Genomic DNA, 17527 nt, shown 5'->3' on the forward strand with positions numbered 1-17527 from the left:
GGATATACGAATGTATGATCATCATCTATCATGAGCCCTAAGAAAAGCTGAGAATTTGCTGGAAATTAGGGACATAAAATTAAATTAGGAAGATTTAATACAAAATTTTATTGTAGAAGGAAGGCTTTCGCGAATTCACAAACCGCACTAGTGATTTAATTTAAAAAAATTGGTAGGAAATTTTATATTTTTTAGGAAATATATACAGTTTGTGTTATGTCGCTTGATTTTAGACGAATCTTTTAAATACAATAATTTTAAAGTAATTTTCCACCAAGTGGCCGCCGCGGCAGTCTCGATTGAATGCTAGTCAAGAGTCCATTTTTCCTATAAGAGTTTTTTTTTCTGCACTTGAGGCCGTTTTGCGACTATAAGTCTATTCATTATGAAATGACAAACCAAACTATGCATTAACCAAGTGACCATTTTGGAAAAATGTGTTGCCAGATTGAACACCTCACATCTGCTAATTCTGCAGAGAACATCAGCTGCAGTTCTAGCAAAAACAAATGTTTGTCTATACAGCAATATGTTAATGAGTGGAAAACTACCCTCAATTTGCCGTAAGAAAATAAATTTCCAGACGTTTTTTCTTGTTATACTCAGAATTTTTCTTTGAGTTCATACAAAAATACCATTTTTTGTTGCACTAGTTTCAAAGGGCAGGGATCAGTGCTAATAGCAACTATTACTTATATTTGAAATATTTTGTTCGTCTATTATGAAATACTAGATAATCAGGCCTGTTCCGGTTTTCAAAATCGTAAAACGAAAAAAATGTTTGGCCTACATTTTCTTTTGTCTTTTACGTTTATGGTTTGTTAGCACTTCAGGGTTCTTCTTACCATATAGAAATTTGATTATAGTATGTAATTCAACATAGATATGTCAATGTTTTCATGATATAAAGCTAAGAAAATCTTTCGTTTTGCGTTTTCAAAAACCGGAACAGACCTGCATTTATTAGCTTTGATACAAAAGGTCATTATGTTCTTTACAAAAATATAATTTAGTTGGAGTTTAGATTCTCAGATAATGTCATGTACAAACTATAGCTGTTTTGAAAAATTTTAAACGAAAACAAAGAATTAAAAGGCCAACTGAAAACCTGTATAGTTATATACTGATTTAATTTTTTCGTTAAAAAGTTTAAAATTAGTGTCGCTATCGTATTAAATAATTATTTTTAATATTCGAATTCATAAACATCATTCATTGCAGTGCATAAAAGTCTAATTAAAGAGTAGTTACAATGATTATGTAGATATTTTCAACACTTAAAGTTTATTGAATTGCAACCAAATAATTTTAATAATAATATAAGGTGTGTTCGCGTACTTTCCCAGTAAAAATTAGCAGGAGAGTAAGAATAGCCTTTCATATATACAGCTATTTATTTGAATTAAACAGCTGTCGTGATAAAAATTGCTGTTCGATGCTGCAAATTTCTGCTGGGAAAAAATTGTCCCGTAGAAATTTGCAAGGAGGCCACCCTAGCGCAGAGGTTAGCATGTCCGCCTATGCCGCTGAACGTCTGGGTTCGAATCCTGGCAGGAATATAAGAAAAATTTTCGGCGGTGGTTATCCCCTCCTAATGCTGGCGACATTTGTGAGCTACTTTGCCATGTAATACTTCTCCTCCAAGGAGTGTCGCTCTGCGACACGCCGTTCGGACGCGGCTATAAAAAGGAGTTCCCTTATCATTGAGCTTAAAATTGAATCGGACAGCACACATTGATTTGTGAGAAGTTTGCCCCAGTTCCTTAATGGAATGTTCATGGGCAAATTTGCATTTGCAGAATTTTGCAAGCTGTCAGTTACCAAACTCTTAAAATTTAGCTTGCTCTCATGCACTCTCCTGCTCCTTCTGCTGGCAAATAAAGTAGGCGAATGACTTTCAGTAACAATTTGTGCAAATGTGCACAAATTTATGAGTACACGTACACACTTATAATCAGTTCAAATTGAGAACAATGACCCTCATTCCGTTTTCCAAGTTTATAGTTGCTATGTTTTATTTACCAGTTTAGCGAATTCGCTGGCTTAAACCGCTCATTAAATCCGGATTTAAGGGTAAACGGGTTTTATGGATAAATAAAACGCTCTTCCCGCTAAATGCTTCATACTTTAACGTTGGCAGCACTGACACTAATTTGAAATATTTAAATATAAACAAAACAAACAAAATAAGCCATTTTAATTTTAAATAAATGTTTCTCGGAGTTCATAAATGTCATTTCATTACAATCCTAAGCGATTTTTTCACTTCAGGGCGTTTAATCAGTGAATAAATATGTTGCGTTCTTCCTCTTGATGACCAAATCTTTTAATAAACGATAGTAAAACAAAAATATAACGGAATAAGGGTATATGTTGAAATTTCCAGAAAATACTGCTCAGAACTAGCTAGACGTCATGAATGAATTTCATTATAATTGTTCTTCTCCATACACACACCATTTAATCAATTCGAATGTATTTGTCCCTGGATTCGCTACTGTTGTGTTTTTATATAATTTTCTTTATTTTTTTATTGTAGGTAGTCCTTTGTTCTTTATTCATAAAATCATATTTATTATTTTTTTTAATTTTTTATTTTATTTATCAAAAACATGTTGGTTGTCCTCCTGAACACTATTGCATCGTGTGTAATTTTGTCTTTTAACGTTTATGTATCGTCATCCACCTTAATTTAAAAAAAAAATACTAAAACAAAATTAGAGAAAGTCCGCTGGCCATGTACATTTTCACGACGGAACCCGAAATACAGAATTTATTCATAAATAGTACACGATCCGGAGGCATGTTACTCAATGACACAATCATGCATTACACTGGTAAGAATTTGGAATTTAAAAATGATCCTCTTCGCTTTACACCAATAAAATACCTACCTTTTCCTTTCCCTATCCTACCCTACCCCCCACACCCTTCATTTAAGAGGATCTCAAAACGATGGCAAACAAATTTATATATTAAAAATTCAACTGCAAAATTTGTGTCCGGTATCTGGTGTACATTTGTGTTTTTATAAAATAATTTCATTTGTGTTTGGTGGAGGCTTCTTATTGTAGATCTTAGATGTAATAAATGGTTTTGGTAATATATTTTTATGTGAAGGAGTAAACCTACAAACATTACATTTTCAATGTGCAATATCGAAAACTTAAGCCAGCTATGGTACAAAGCGCATAAACTATGCTGACAACTTGCACGCTGCGTTACATTCAACCGTTTACTAAACTCTAATCATTGAGTGATTAGCCGGTCTGTGGTAAGTTATGCAGCGCCAGTGTGATCTCATCAGCTATGTGACACGCCGTTCTCACATGGACTACCTTAATTAGGAGACAAAGATCCCATGCGAAGCTATAACTGCATGCTGTCTAAGCAATACCTTTTGGGCTGTTGTCGCAGGAACAATCCAAATCACAGTCTTGTGGATAGATATCCACCGCCCAGAAGCCTCAAGGCGGATCCATATGATATAGAGCGAGAGGTTCAGCGCTATGGAGAGAACCTCTAAATCAAGCGGGTCTAGACATCATACATGCAAACATGGTAGCAGATGCGGTAAAATGCTACCGGGTGAATGTTGTCCTCGGAGAACGATTGCATCTGAAGAAATTTACCTCGCTCGTCAAACCAGATTAGTTCTGGCATCATGAGGATACGGCTGATGCAGCCGCCTTAACTCCTACAGAGCAAAGATTGATTCCAACGTACAGGATGTGTCAACTTTTTAATTGCCCAGCAAGACCCACTTGACTCAGATGCAGATCCCTCTGGAAGCATTCCACCTTAGTCGCAGAGTCCTTTGATAGGGATATTCAACAGAATCAAGCAGACGAACGATAGGACGCAACACACTGCTCAATCAATTTCAATCCCAAGGCAGCCGGTTGTACGTACCAGATTGACCCGATGAAATCCCCCATCGGCAAGGGCTGCCGCCTCAGTGTACAACACACAAATACAATATTAACGTAATTCGACGAGCTATATCACTTTCCGTTACCTACTTCGAAGGAAATGCTTGCGAACTTTCACAACGCTTAAATTTTGATTTTTTTTTATGGCTATCTTCTATTTGAGGTCGATGGTCTGAAGGTCTGAAGTTTCAAAAGACTCAAGATTGCAATAGCATGCTATGTACAAGAAGCAGGTTCTAAATCTTTCAAAAATGGAACTCCGGTATGCTACCTTCCAACTACCTCTTCAGTAGATTTTATAGCATACCAGCAGGGACTCAATTCTCTTTCTTTAAAAACACAAAATGAAAAGTTTGTTTTTGTTTTCACAGCATATCTGATTCCTATTTTGGGTAAACACAAAACAAAGAGACATTTCGTAAGCATCTTTTCATTTGAAAACGAATATATTTTTTTCTTTTCATATTTTCATAGAAAGAGAATTTAGCCCCTGCTGGTATGCTATAAAATCTATTGAAGAGCTAGTTGAAAGAAAGGGTAGAGGGCTCTCCAATACACCAATCAAAGTTGGAAAAGTACATGTCAGAGCACTCGCGGAGTTATAGGCACCAATAAATAACCAATGGCCATTGCGACCTTGCTCACTTGACGAGGATCACACCATATGCAAATATGTGGTTATAAAAACCACAGCGACTAAATCCCTTAGGCTGGTAGCTATCGCTGAATTCTCAGCTTAACAAATGTACCATTCCATCTGTATAACCGGATGCTGATTAGTCTACTTCGCCATCTGGACATCATTGAGCAGGCAATCCGTAGGAACAATGGCCATTGCGACATTGCTAACTTTTGGGAGCTTGACGAGGTTCACTCCATATGCAAATATGTGGTTACAAAAACCACAACGACTAAATCTCTTAGGATGGTGATTAGTATACTTCACCATTTTGGCATCATTGAGCAACGCATAGATTCCAGAAGGCAATCCGTAGGAACAATATGTATCTATCGATCAGTTATGAGACAATCCTACAAACAGAGCGAGCGCCAAATGCGTTAATAAAATTCGACATTAATGCTATGAAATCTCTTTTTATTTTCTATCTTTGTCCTATTTTGTAAAGTTTGTGTTACAGTCAATGTCAGCGACAATATGTCTTTTGGATTCATTTTCATAAGGTTTTTATTTTTCGCACAAATACAACTCTCATACACAAACATCTACATTCGTACATACATTACATATTCATATTTATATGGTAGTTTAGTAAAAACACAAGGCGGCTATAAAAATTAAATTGTATTTAATTTAATGGTTTGGCATGTTTCATTATGATATCTTTTACTTTTAATCAGGGAAAAGCCGTTAGCGATTTATGTGTTCGCCAATTCGCAGAAAGTTGTTAAACAATTTAAAGATAATACTACGAGTGGTGGATTTTGCAGTAACGATACCATAATGCACATCTCAGGTATATTGAAAGAATGTTAAAAACACTGCATGAAGTATGTTTTTTGTATGATAAGCGTACGTACACCTTAACTAATAATATAGACCAGCAAAATGGCAGCTTATAACGTTCTCTCAAATGTTTACAATGTTTTCATTATACAACACATCACCAAAAATCCTACGTTTTCTTGGGGAAATTTCATATATCTATTTATTATTGTTATTCTAACTAACTTAACAAATTCCTTTGTATACTACTACTATAGAGAAAAACCTTTGGCCCTATACGTTTTGAGTAAATCAAAGAAAACTATCGAATTGTTTAAAACCCACACTTCTAGTGGAGGTTTTTGCAGTAATGATATTTTAAGTCATTTCTCAGGTAAAATCCTTATTGAATTGTAGTCATTTGTAAGAAAAAAAAAAGAGTGTTTAAAGCTAGAAAAGAAAAATGTCCCCCTTCCCCACAAAAAACCAGTTGAGAAGTAGAATCGTGTCATTGCGATCGTGTCATTAGATAATTCTTAATAACATCCTGTGAGCAAAGTATTTAGTTTTCCGGAGAAGTATTTTGTTTTTCATTAGACATTCTTTGTTCTACATTGACATTTACGTTCAGTAAGTTCAAACATTCATAAATATATGCCTAACAAGTCCATCGACAACTGTTGTAAGCATTTTAATTTAATTTAAAATTTAAAAATTTTACAAAAAAAACTTTTTGAAAAAAACTTCTGAAGTTACATAAAATTCAACAATAATATCGTAACAGTTTAACTCGTTGAACACAAACTAGTTTAAATGACGAAAACAATTGTATGGTAGACTAATCTCTTCGTATACTACTTTTGTAAGTCTTTTTATATCCATCCCTTGTGGAAGATAATAACTTTCGTATCAATATATGAAATAAAACTGTTTACTCCAATAAAGGCCTGGTTATGCTCTCGTAAACATACCGCAAATGTAGGAAAACGTGTCAGCTGTTTTGTTTTGCTTAATGAAAACGCATGCAAACGATTACCGAACGTCTGTCGACCGTAAACGGAAACTAGGCGACATATACTTTATGGGGTCTCAGGCGCATATTTCGAGGTGTTACAAACATACAGATGACGAAAGTAGTATACCCCCATCCTATGGTAGAGGATATAAAAATGAATGTTTAGAAAACTGCTATACTCCTGTTCTATTTCTCTGTATCATTTATGACAATTTATTGTTAATAATAAAGGTTAATTGGGTAGTCCTCCATGAGAAGGTGGCCAGTCTGACCTGTTGTGAAAAAAGTGAGACTTATTTCAATTCGCTGTTCGCCAATTCGCTGTCGTATCCGCCAGTCCATGTTATTTTTATGTCGTGAAACTGAGGTCTGTTCAGTGATTCCACACACTCACCTCACTGTACTAGAGCCCACCGCCTTGAGGGCCGCCATATACACATACCGATTTCGACCCGGCACGCGATGATGAATTTGTTTGATGTTCATCGTCATAACGAGAAGCTCAGCTGAGAGCTACCGGACGAGTCCACAGGTTGTGATAAGTGAAAGGCTTTGTACAATATATGGAGTAGCTGCAATTGAAGTCGCGGACAATCAGCAGTATGTGAGAGTCTCCGTGAGAGGTCAGGCGGCAACGACTCTTGCTTAAATACTGTGTGCCAGTGATACTCAATGTGACAAGGCGATCTTTAATAACCAATGGCTATAACGTTACCGCGGCGATCGGTGACCGGAGCGAGCTTGAAAAGAATAGCTACCTTCACATACAAATGTGTCTGCAACATCATCAACAACAACTGATGTCGAAAACTGTAAATCCCTTCTCAGAATTTCTTTCGCGTCTATCTTTATGCCACATAGCTCTCCCTGAAAGTTTGTGTGTATCGCAAAATAGTCCCAATCTCTGTCTCCTTAGGCTGCCCCCCGCATCCATAGATTCCAGAAGGGCGGTGACTGTCGTTTTTTTTTCACGCAACCAACACGCAGGGGATGTTCACCTATATATGCAGTACATTGCATTGGAAATTAGGAAAGTTGAGGGTTGGAGGGGGGAAAGAGGGTGTAGTGTTTATTGATATTAGTCTTAAATTTCTGAACGTCAATGTTGGTGGGAAAGACATTAGCCGGAAGTCGATTCTACATACGAATGGTTCGGGCGAAAAATGAATTTTCTCGGTAATGCATGGTTCGGTCGACTGGCCAATCAATTACAAACGGGTGTGAGTTCCTGGCAAGTCTTGTATTCCTGGTGAACATACTAACGTCAGGGATAAGGAGATGAATATCCCTAGAACACACGCCGTGAAAATAACGATAGAGCAATACAACGCTACCCACATTCCGACGATGTTCAAGAGAAGCAATAGAGTTGAATACACTATTGTTCCCAATCAACACCATCGCTTTCCATTGAACCCGGTCAAGTAGCTCTAAGGATGATTTTGGACCTCCTGCCCATATATGAGAGTTATACTCCATCCTCGGCCTGATGTAGCTAGTATAGATATTGAGAAGATCAGAAGAGGTGAAATATTTCTTGCACCGCTTAAGAAAGCCCAAACACTTGAATGCTTCTTTCGACACTTCGAATACGTGTTTTGACCAACGGACATCACATTGTATCTTCATGCCCAGAACATCAAGAGCATCTGACTGTTCAATATCTATACCGTCGATAGATATCGACGATTGATGTGGGTCAGTGAATCGTTTGTGAGACAAGAAACAGCACTGGCTCTTTTGTGCGTTAAAGTCTACTCTGTTCATTCTACCCCACTCGGAAATCGCCAACAAATCCTGGGAGAGCATCTCATCCATAATGCGCCTCCTGTCCACAATTTCTTGAGGACTGGGCCTATGGTCGAATGAATATGAATGACACGGACTACTGTTATCGGCAAATGAGTAGGCTGGATTCGAAGTCTGACCCAATTGATCGTCAATAAAAATAAGACAAAGGGAAGGGGAAAGGACAGAGCCTTGTGGCACACCTGTGGTCAATGTATACTCATCTGATGAGAACCCATCTACAACAACTCGTATAGTGCGATCTCTGAGAAAGCTCGATATAAATCGAACGAAGTTATTACCGACTCCAAAAGGGACAAGCTTTGATAAAAGTGCGACCTATCAAATGCCTTGGAGATATCCACAGCCACGACTTTACTCTCGCCAAAATGGTGGATAGAGCGACTCCATCGTTCCGACAAAAATGCCATTAGGTCTCCCGTGGAGCGATTTCTGGGGAACCCATACTGTATGTCGTTAAGAAGGCCATTGGACTCTAAGTACCTGACAAGATGATGGTTAACCATACTCTCCAAAACCTTGGAGAGGGCGGAGGATATCGCAATTGGCCGGTAATTCGCAGGGTTGTTCGACCCACCTTTTTTGGGGATGGGCTGAACATTCGCAACATCCAAGGCGCCGGGAAAACACCCGCACAGTAAGCAAGGTTGAAAAGGTTGCGTAGTGGACGAGCTTACTCCACGTGTTCGAAAGAATATCTGAGGCATCGATATCGACGTCAGTTGGAGAGACGTATTAACTTCAAGCATCACTGCGTGGAGGGCCGTCTTCTCCGGCCTGCGCTTGAGGTATGCCAGAAGTTCTTCAACGTCAGATCTCTTCAAGTCTTTTCTTGTTAAAAAAAAATGTTTTGTTTGAAATGTCATATGCTACGTTTGGTAATAAGCATAATTACCTCTTTACATTTACGATACATTTGTTCTACATTTACAAGAGCATAACCTGGCCTTAAGTTTACTTCTCATTCTCACAATTGAATTATCGACATAAATTCGTAAACCGCAAACCTTCTACTGAATATTTGACACGACATGTCATTGAAGATGTGAAAGATCGAATTAGGTCTAAAAGCAAAAGACGTACGGGTCAACCTTTATTTTAGGCTGAATAACACGCATCCTACTATAATTGTTACATTTGTTAGGACTAATATAAATATGTATACATATATATATTGTGAAAATATGGAATATTTTTCTTTTTTTTCATTTTGTGTGGAATTCTTATGACACGGTCGCATAACCAAATTATTGCCTTATTGCTATTAACTAACGTATATGTAGTATGTGCTTATATATTGCATTAAACTTATTGTTTTTTATTTAAAATAATTTCAAATTATTTTTATGCTATTAACACAAGTCTAGTGCTTAACATACACATGTTATAATTATGCATTCTATATTGCCATTTAGTAATTTTATTATTTTTTTTTCCAAAATTATTATCATCTTCGGAAGCCATTTACACGCCAATAAATGTATTTAACTATCTAACTTTACATTAAAAAGGTATATATAATTTTCAATCTTAATATCGAAAATCATCATGTGTGAATGGCTACCAAGATACTAATAAAATATCGGACATAATTTTTATTATCTATCGTACTAAACAAAATTTTAATAAAAAAATTTCTTTTTGTTGATTCTTATACAATAGTAGTTTTCTAATTTCGAAACAGAACTGTCAAATTCACTGTAACGATTTTAACAAATAATTCCAATTTTGAATCCTGACAAAAACGACAGAACATTTTTTGCAGCGGAGGTTATTTCCTCATTAAATCTGACGACATTTGTGAGACTTTCAGCCATATAGAACTTTTTTTTATTTTTTCTGAATTTTGTAATTTTAAAGTCCTATAAGAGGCTATTCAATAACATTACAATAAGTACTGCTCTCAAACATGAAACTTCTCAATTCAATTATATGAAAAATAAAAATTTATCAACTAAATTACCAGGATTCACTAATAGAAGGATAGGTCACTTGCAAATCAAAAAGGGGATAGGCCCCCTGAACATCATTAAGGATGTTAAATCTGCCAATTGAAAATGTCATCAATTGGGAGAAAGAATGAATGTAAAAAGAGAACAATTTGACATCCTCAATGCCAAGGACTGTCAAAAATTTTATGTCGGCTGATCGCTTGGCTTTACCCAGGATTCACTAATAGAAGGTTAGGTCACATGCAAAAACACAAAGTGGATAGGCCCCATAAACATCATTAAGGATGTCAAATCTGACGATTGAAAATGTCATCATATAGGAGAAAACGTAAACAAAGAATGAATGTTAAAAGAGAACAAGTTGACATCCTCAATGCCAAGTACTGCCAAATATTAAAAAAAAAGTATATCGGCTGATCGCTTGGCTTAACCTTATTCAGTGAATCCTGGGCTTTACCTTATTCATGCCAAATTACATGATCTTTTGTAGTATATAAATTTCGATCAAATTTTGATCAACGATTTATTTAATTTTATTAAAGCTCCAATTACACCGAGGCGAATTTAAAAATGTGGCCTCATGCGAACAGCAGTTAACAGCCGCCCAGGCTTGACGGTATTAAGATCTCAGATTTTTGTTTGCATTCCCTTCGTTGTTATTTTCTTTCTCGCATATTTTCTGCTCATGTACGCACACATATTTCTTTGTGTGTGTTGGCAAAACGTCGATCAGCTTGATGATAAGATGGCGAATTGCACCATATGCTTTGTGGTTGTTGTACAAATGAGACCACCTTTTATTGTTTCGCCATGCAATTACACGATCAAACATGTCATGTGAGCAGTCACTTTCTGTGTTCATAATACTTGTCTTATGTACGTCATAAACGAATAGAGCGCGCTCTAATCAGCATGTATTTTCATATGAATTGTACTTTTTTCTTGACATGTGTCTACATCTATATTCGATGAAATAAAAGCTCGATTTAATCGAAATAGTTGCATATTTATTTCCAAATCCATTTTTTACATGAAATTTTTCGTTCGTATCACACGATGTGTACAACTTTCAGAGTTGCTATTTTTTGGAATTGCATATGACATGTCTGATCGTGTAATGGCAGCTTAAATAAAAATATCGTGGTTAGAAACAAAAAATTTACGAAAGGAAAAAATTAAAAAAGTAAAAAAGGCGTGACGTTCGCCCGATCAAATTGAAGAAGAATATTGAAGGGCCTACCATAACTCACTGCCCCAAATTTTGACGAAATCGGACAATAAATGCGCATTTTATGGGCCTAAGACCTTATGTCGAGAGATCGGTCTATATGGCAGCTGTATCCAAATCTGAACTGATCGGTGCCATATTGCAGAAGGATGTCGAGGTGGCTAACACAACTTACTGTCCCAAATTTCGGCGACATCGGATAATAAATGCGCATTTTATGGGCCTAAGACCTTAGGGAATAGTCCCATATAGCCCATCTTCTAGCTCAACCTGCTAATGGACAACAAAAGCCTCTGTGCAAAGTTTCAGCTCAATATCGCTATTTTTAAAGACTGTAGCGTGATTTCAGACGGACGAACATGGGTAGATGGTCTTAGATTTTAACGCTGGTCAAGAATATATATTTATAATAGGGTCGGAAATGGATATTTCGATGTGTTGCAGACGGAATGACAAAATGAATCATCAGTTCTTTAGCTCTTTAATCCAAGTCGTTTACCCTGTCATTTCCCCTTACTCCACCAAAAGATATGCATTACGCCATCTCACCTTGGTTTTGTTAGAATCGCTAACTTACGAGTGGCAACAAATCCCATTAAGGAACAGAGGGTAGATCCCTCCCATATAAATGAATACTGTCTATTTAAAATTTATATCATAGACTAGTTTTTATTGGCTGAAGGTCTCACAAGCATCGTCTGCATTAATAAAAAGACAACCACTACAGAATAAGCTTTCAATTGGCAACTGGCATTCAAAACAATTTATTCTTTTCTTTAAACTAAGCCCCGCTCTGTTTCGAAACTTCCAAGCTTCTTTAGACTTATCTTATATCAACTTTAGCAATTTTATTCATGTATTTGATTTTTTATTTAGTCGACACACTGCCCTTCGGAGGAGTTGGATTCAGTGGTATGGGCAGCTATCATGGTAAATATACCTTCGACACATTTGTCCATAGGAAATCATGTCTGGGTAAAAACCTCAAAGCTTTAGGTGAAAAGCTATCCTCGTAAGTTTATATTTGCTGCTCGCTGTAATATTTGTATGGGTATTTTTTAACGAAGATCAATTCTCTACTTTGTTTTCAGTGGACGTTACCCTCCCTACTCGGAACGTAAAGCGAGCATTTTGAGTTTCTTGTTGCGCAAACGCCGCCCTCTGCCAAATCTGTATCTGTCACACATTTTCGTCTTTGGCTTGGGCATTGGTTTGACATTCCTGGTGAATCACTATATGCAGGTAAATAGACTGCGTCTCAATAGCAATCATGCAAATCTCATGACAAATCATTCACTTTGGAAAACATTAAAGGGCAAACTGTTGTCGCGTTAAGAAACATCAAACTGCACCAAAATTTAAATCAACTACCACCACCACCACCTTAATAAGAACTGCCACAGTTTGTGTGCGTGTGTCTAGTGGAGGCGGCATTCTAAACCACATATAGATCATAAGTTTTTGTATGTCTGGCGGCAAATAACTATCTCTCTATCGCATACTGTAGCACATGGCATGTTGGGTACCTCTATATAGTATATCTAGCTCCCCTTTCCCACCCCCACCACTTTGAAAACAACATTTTATCTAATACTACTATTAGTTTTAGTTTTAAACCCCCCCAAAAAAGAACTTACCACTTACATATATAATGTCTGGTCATCACTTAATCGGGGACATTAAATTTAACATGGTATTCTTTGCTGTATGTTCACAAATGCTTGTCCGTTGATTGTAGAGCTCTCGTGTTGAACAATTGTTGCAGCATTGTTTCTGATCCAAATTTTGTTTCTATTATTTCTTACAGAATGATAACAAGTAATTCATACAATTCGAGTTTTGTTACATAAATTCTTAGATGTTAATGGAACTGGTTTGATAAAGAACTGTTAACTGCTTTGTAAATTATTATTATTATTTAATTATTATTTGTTGCTTTATTGAGGTTTTGTTTTCTCCACACATAAAATGTTGTAATGTATGTATGTTTTTTTATTATTACGCCTATGAACTAGTATTTTTGTACTAAATAAAGAATTTGAAAAGATATATGTATGTATGGCTAAGCGTTTAAAAGTGGCCAATTAATCCAAGGGCAATTGAAGAAAAATATGGTAAGTAAAGGCTGGTACTACATTCGTTTTCGACAGTTGAAAACACATATTTTTCACATTTACTTATTTGAATCACTACAAAAATCTCAATGAAAACATAACACTTTTATGAGGATTTTTCATCTTGTAATGAGAGAATGTCCTGCTGAATGAAATCAGCAATTTTTTCTTCTAATTCTAATATTCAAAAAAAAGTAACCACGAAGAAATGTCGCGAAAAACGATCATGGTACCAGCCATAAAGCTGGTACTATTCATTACTTGTCTGGGTTGGTAAACTGACGAGAATATCAGCAAAAGTATTCATAGCGGCTTATCCCATCACTAGTGCTGGCGACATTTGTAACGTTTTATGGTTGGCACCATGACATAAATACTAGGTAGTATTTATGCAGCTGAGTACAGTTTTTCTCGCGAAGTGCACTATTTTCAACGAGTTTTGGTTGTGTGTGTGCATTCTAGTTAAGAACCATTACAAACACAAACAACAAATAATGGCGCGAACTAGTAACATACTCAAAATCAGAGTTGCACTAATCACTGATTTTGGCAGATAGTACACTCTATATTTTGTTGTTGGGCAACTGCCACTACCTGTAAATTAATATATCTTGGCTGGTATCATGACATAATTACCAGGTAGTGTACCGTAAACAGCTGAATACAGTTTTTTCTCGCGAAATTCACTATCTTTCAACTTGTTTTGGTAGTGTGTGTGTGTATTGTAGTTAAGAACCATGATACACACAAACAACGAAAAATGGAGCGAACTAGTAACGTACAGAAAATTGGAGTTGCACCAATCACTAATGTTGACTGATACTGTTGTTGACTGATACTGCATAAATAAATTTAATTTTATTAAAATTTTAACATAAGTAATGAGAGATACTGAATGAAATCAGCAAGTTTTTTTGCTTCAAAATCTATTATCTAAAAAAGTAACCAGCGAAAAATAGAACGAAAAGCGAATTTAGACCAGCCTTATTAGTTAATTAACTGATTCATACTTATCATGGATGCTGGAGGGTGCAACAGAACTCAATATGCCAAATTTCAACAAGCTCTTATAACAATTGTGTGCTCCCACGGCGGATTTAAAAAGGTGGTCTCACGCGAACAGCTGTTAACAGACGGCCGGGTTTGATTTGCATTTTTGTTTGCATTTTCTTTGTTGTTATCTTCTTTCTCGCATATTCTCTGCTCATATACGCACACAAATTTGTTTGCGTGTGTTGACAAAACGACGATAAGCTTGATGGCGGATTGCGCCATATGATTTGTGGTTGTTGTACAAATGAGACCACCTTTAATTGTTTCGCCATGGTGTTCTCCATGTACTTAAAATAACGGATCGTATGATATGAAGGCAATATCAGATTATCGACGGATTCGGATCATAGAGTTTGGAAGTCATTACACTAAGTCTTGTCATACAAATCCGAAAATGAATTGCGTTCTGTAGATACTCAATACCATAACCTTAAAAGGTGTGAAGACACCGGGCGTCCACAGGTTGCGGATAGTGGAATCCTCCATACGGAGTAGCTGCGACGGCAGTCGCGTACAATCATCGAGCGGAGAGTCTCAGTGAGAGGCCGGCCGGCAGTGCCTCTGATGCTCGATATGACAAGGCGAGTTGTTGGCGCCTAAAAAAAATTAAATTGTATTCCAAAACGTTGTATTCCTCTTTTAGTTTTGTCTTTCAGATTGAATGATGTCACCATATGTTTTAATAAACGGCGATAGTAAGCGGCAATAAGATCAGCTGCTTAGCTAAATGGGAATAGCATTTTTCTCCATACAAACTAAAGGTCGGTACATAGCGAAACAATTAAAGGTGGTCTCATTCAACAACCACAAATCAACACACCAACACAGGTAATGACATTTATGTGCTTGTGTGCATACGTGTGCATATATGAGCAGAGAATATGCGAGAAAGAAGACAACAACAAAGAGAAACGAAACAAAAATCAAACATCTTAATACTGTCAAATCTGGCCGGCTATTAACAGCTGCTCGCGGGAGACCACCTTATTAAATCCGCCTTGAGGCCGGTGCTATATTCGATTTTCGCGTTGGAACTCCATATAAAAAACAAACGAAATGTGTTCGTTTCGTCATAACTAGTTTTTCATCTAGGGAAAATTTACATTTCGGGACGTCCATGGAGAGCATAACCACAGTCGCCGAGCAAAATAAACGCGATCGCCAAACTTCTAATTGTAACTGAGTGTTTGTTAGTGTTAGCGATGTTGCTCACATGTATTTACTCTGGGTGGAAAAAAAAAAAATAAAGTGCTTGTGAATGCATAAATAAGAAAGTGTTTTTTAAATATAAATAAATATACTCGATAGAAAAAAATATTTCTTTCACAACAAGCAACTCAATCAATCTGTTCGAAATAATAAGGTTTGTGGAAAAAATGTGTAAAATACTACAAAATCTAAATATTTGTACAAACAAATGTTGTATTTGTCTCTTTTTGTTGTTTTGTGTTTCATTATTTATTAATTACGAAGGGTGGGTTTTGGTTCAAATTACAACGCATATATGAATTTGAGAACGGTCCACACATATTTGTGTGCATGACACAATTAACAAGTAGTGTACCGTAAGCAGCTGAGTACAATTTTTTCTCGCGAAGTGCACTATCTGCCAACGATAGCACACAAATAACGAAAAATGGCGCGAACTAGTAACATACTCAACATCAGAGTTGCACTAATAACTGATTTTGACAGATAGTGTACTCAATATTTTGTTTTTGGGCAACTGCCACTACCAGTAACTGAATATATCTTGTTTGCGTGTACACATGCACGTAAGCTGCTGATAAATTGATGCCTGCCATATTAATTTTTATTTGTTAATGGCAACATTATGGCAAAAGAAACCAAAACAAATATGGAACGGAGGATAGGTAGAGGTTAAACAGTGCCGGATATATCACCCCGCCTTGAGGAACTCCCAGTTTAATTCTTCGGTGCTTCGACTTCTTATCATAAATTTTACAAATGTCTGGCGACCACACAGATAATTTGCGACCCAGCGTTTCAGGACTGGCTGGAGGTGTTGGCGATGTCCTCAAATAGTTTGGCATGGCTGACCGTGTCGAATCACATGGCCTGGGCTGATTGAAGCCACAGATGACATTCGTAACATCGCCCACGGTAAATTGTGATGGCTGTCCATCGGATCGCAGACCACAGATACCGCGATGGCTCCTTTCCTTGCCCTGTCACTCTCGGGATGCACAATAAATTGACGGTTGAACAACCTGTCGCATCTCTTCGGGTCAGTCACGGTAATGTCCCCAACAGCGACTGAGGTCCTGCCATCCCGTCTACCGGGTTTTGAGAGTGACATAACAGTAAACCACAAGTGTTTCAGCTACAAATTCCGCCTATGGTCGTTGACTAGCCTGTTTATTTGCTGATTCTGGGTTTAGTGGGTTCCGTACAACAAATCCCATCACGCTCGTTTGTGCGTACCACTTCCTGCGCCGGGAAATTGGTCTTCACTTGGGGTATTCGACCGGCGATTGGTGTACTCTCTGAAGCCCAATCGGCCTTCTTCTAATTAATAAACGTCCGGCGCTTAGAGGTTATAAAGTCGGGTGGTCGGCCGATGGTGAGAATTAAAGGGAGGTTGTCTGATCCCAAAGAGATGACGGCTTGTCAGGATACGTCACTCAGGAGATCAGGGGATGCAATCGAAATGCCTGACGAGCTGCTACACCTCCTCGTAATCCTACTGGGGGCATCCTCATTCAATGTGCAAACGTTGAGCCTTCAATCTGCTCTGCCAAAGCTATGCCAAGCTGGTCGTTACCTAGGGCAGAATGCCATGAGATTTGATGCGCATTAAAGTTCTCTAGAACGAGACGATTATAGCCAGACAGTAACACACTTATGTCGGAGTTGTAAGCTTGCCCATTAATTGGGACACAGCTACCAACCGAGTGTATGTACACGTTGTATAGCTCTATCTCGGCAGTACCGGACCTGACTGCTATCCCCATGCACC

The 17527-nt window shown here is 37.3% G+C and overlaps 1 protein-coding gene across 10 annotated transcripts in view; it reads left to right on the top strand.

Annotated features, from left to right (window-relative positions):
* The window catches only part of LOC106096105 (aldehyde dehydrogenase, dimeric NADP-preferring), an 81696-nt gene extending 68267 nt beyond the window's left edge, over positions 1-13429 (top strand). For 4 of the 10 annotated variants that reach the window (XM_059368738.1, XM_059368739.1, XM_059368737.1 and 1 more), the window contains 4 exons: positions 5292-5407; positions 12257-12392; positions 12472-12622; positions 12695-13179. In XM_059368738.1, the coding sequence (XP_059224721.1) occupies positions 5292-5407; positions 12257-12392; positions 12472-12622; positions 12695-12715 (424 nt within the window). In that variant the 3' untranslated portion in view covers positions 12716-13179. The other 6 variants (XM_059368734.1, XM_059368735.1, XM_059368729.1 and 3 more) reach the window with 4 other exon arrangements.
* The last annotated feature ends 4098 nt before the right edge of the window (positions 13430-17527 follow it).

This window comes from Stomoxys calcitrans, chromosome 5 (genome assembly GCF_963082655.1).
Source record: "Stomoxys calcitrans chromosome 5, idStoCalc2.1, whole genome shotgun sequence".
Lineage (NCBI taxonomy): Eukaryota > Metazoa > Arthropoda > Insecta > Diptera > Muscidae > Stomoxys > Stomoxys calcitrans.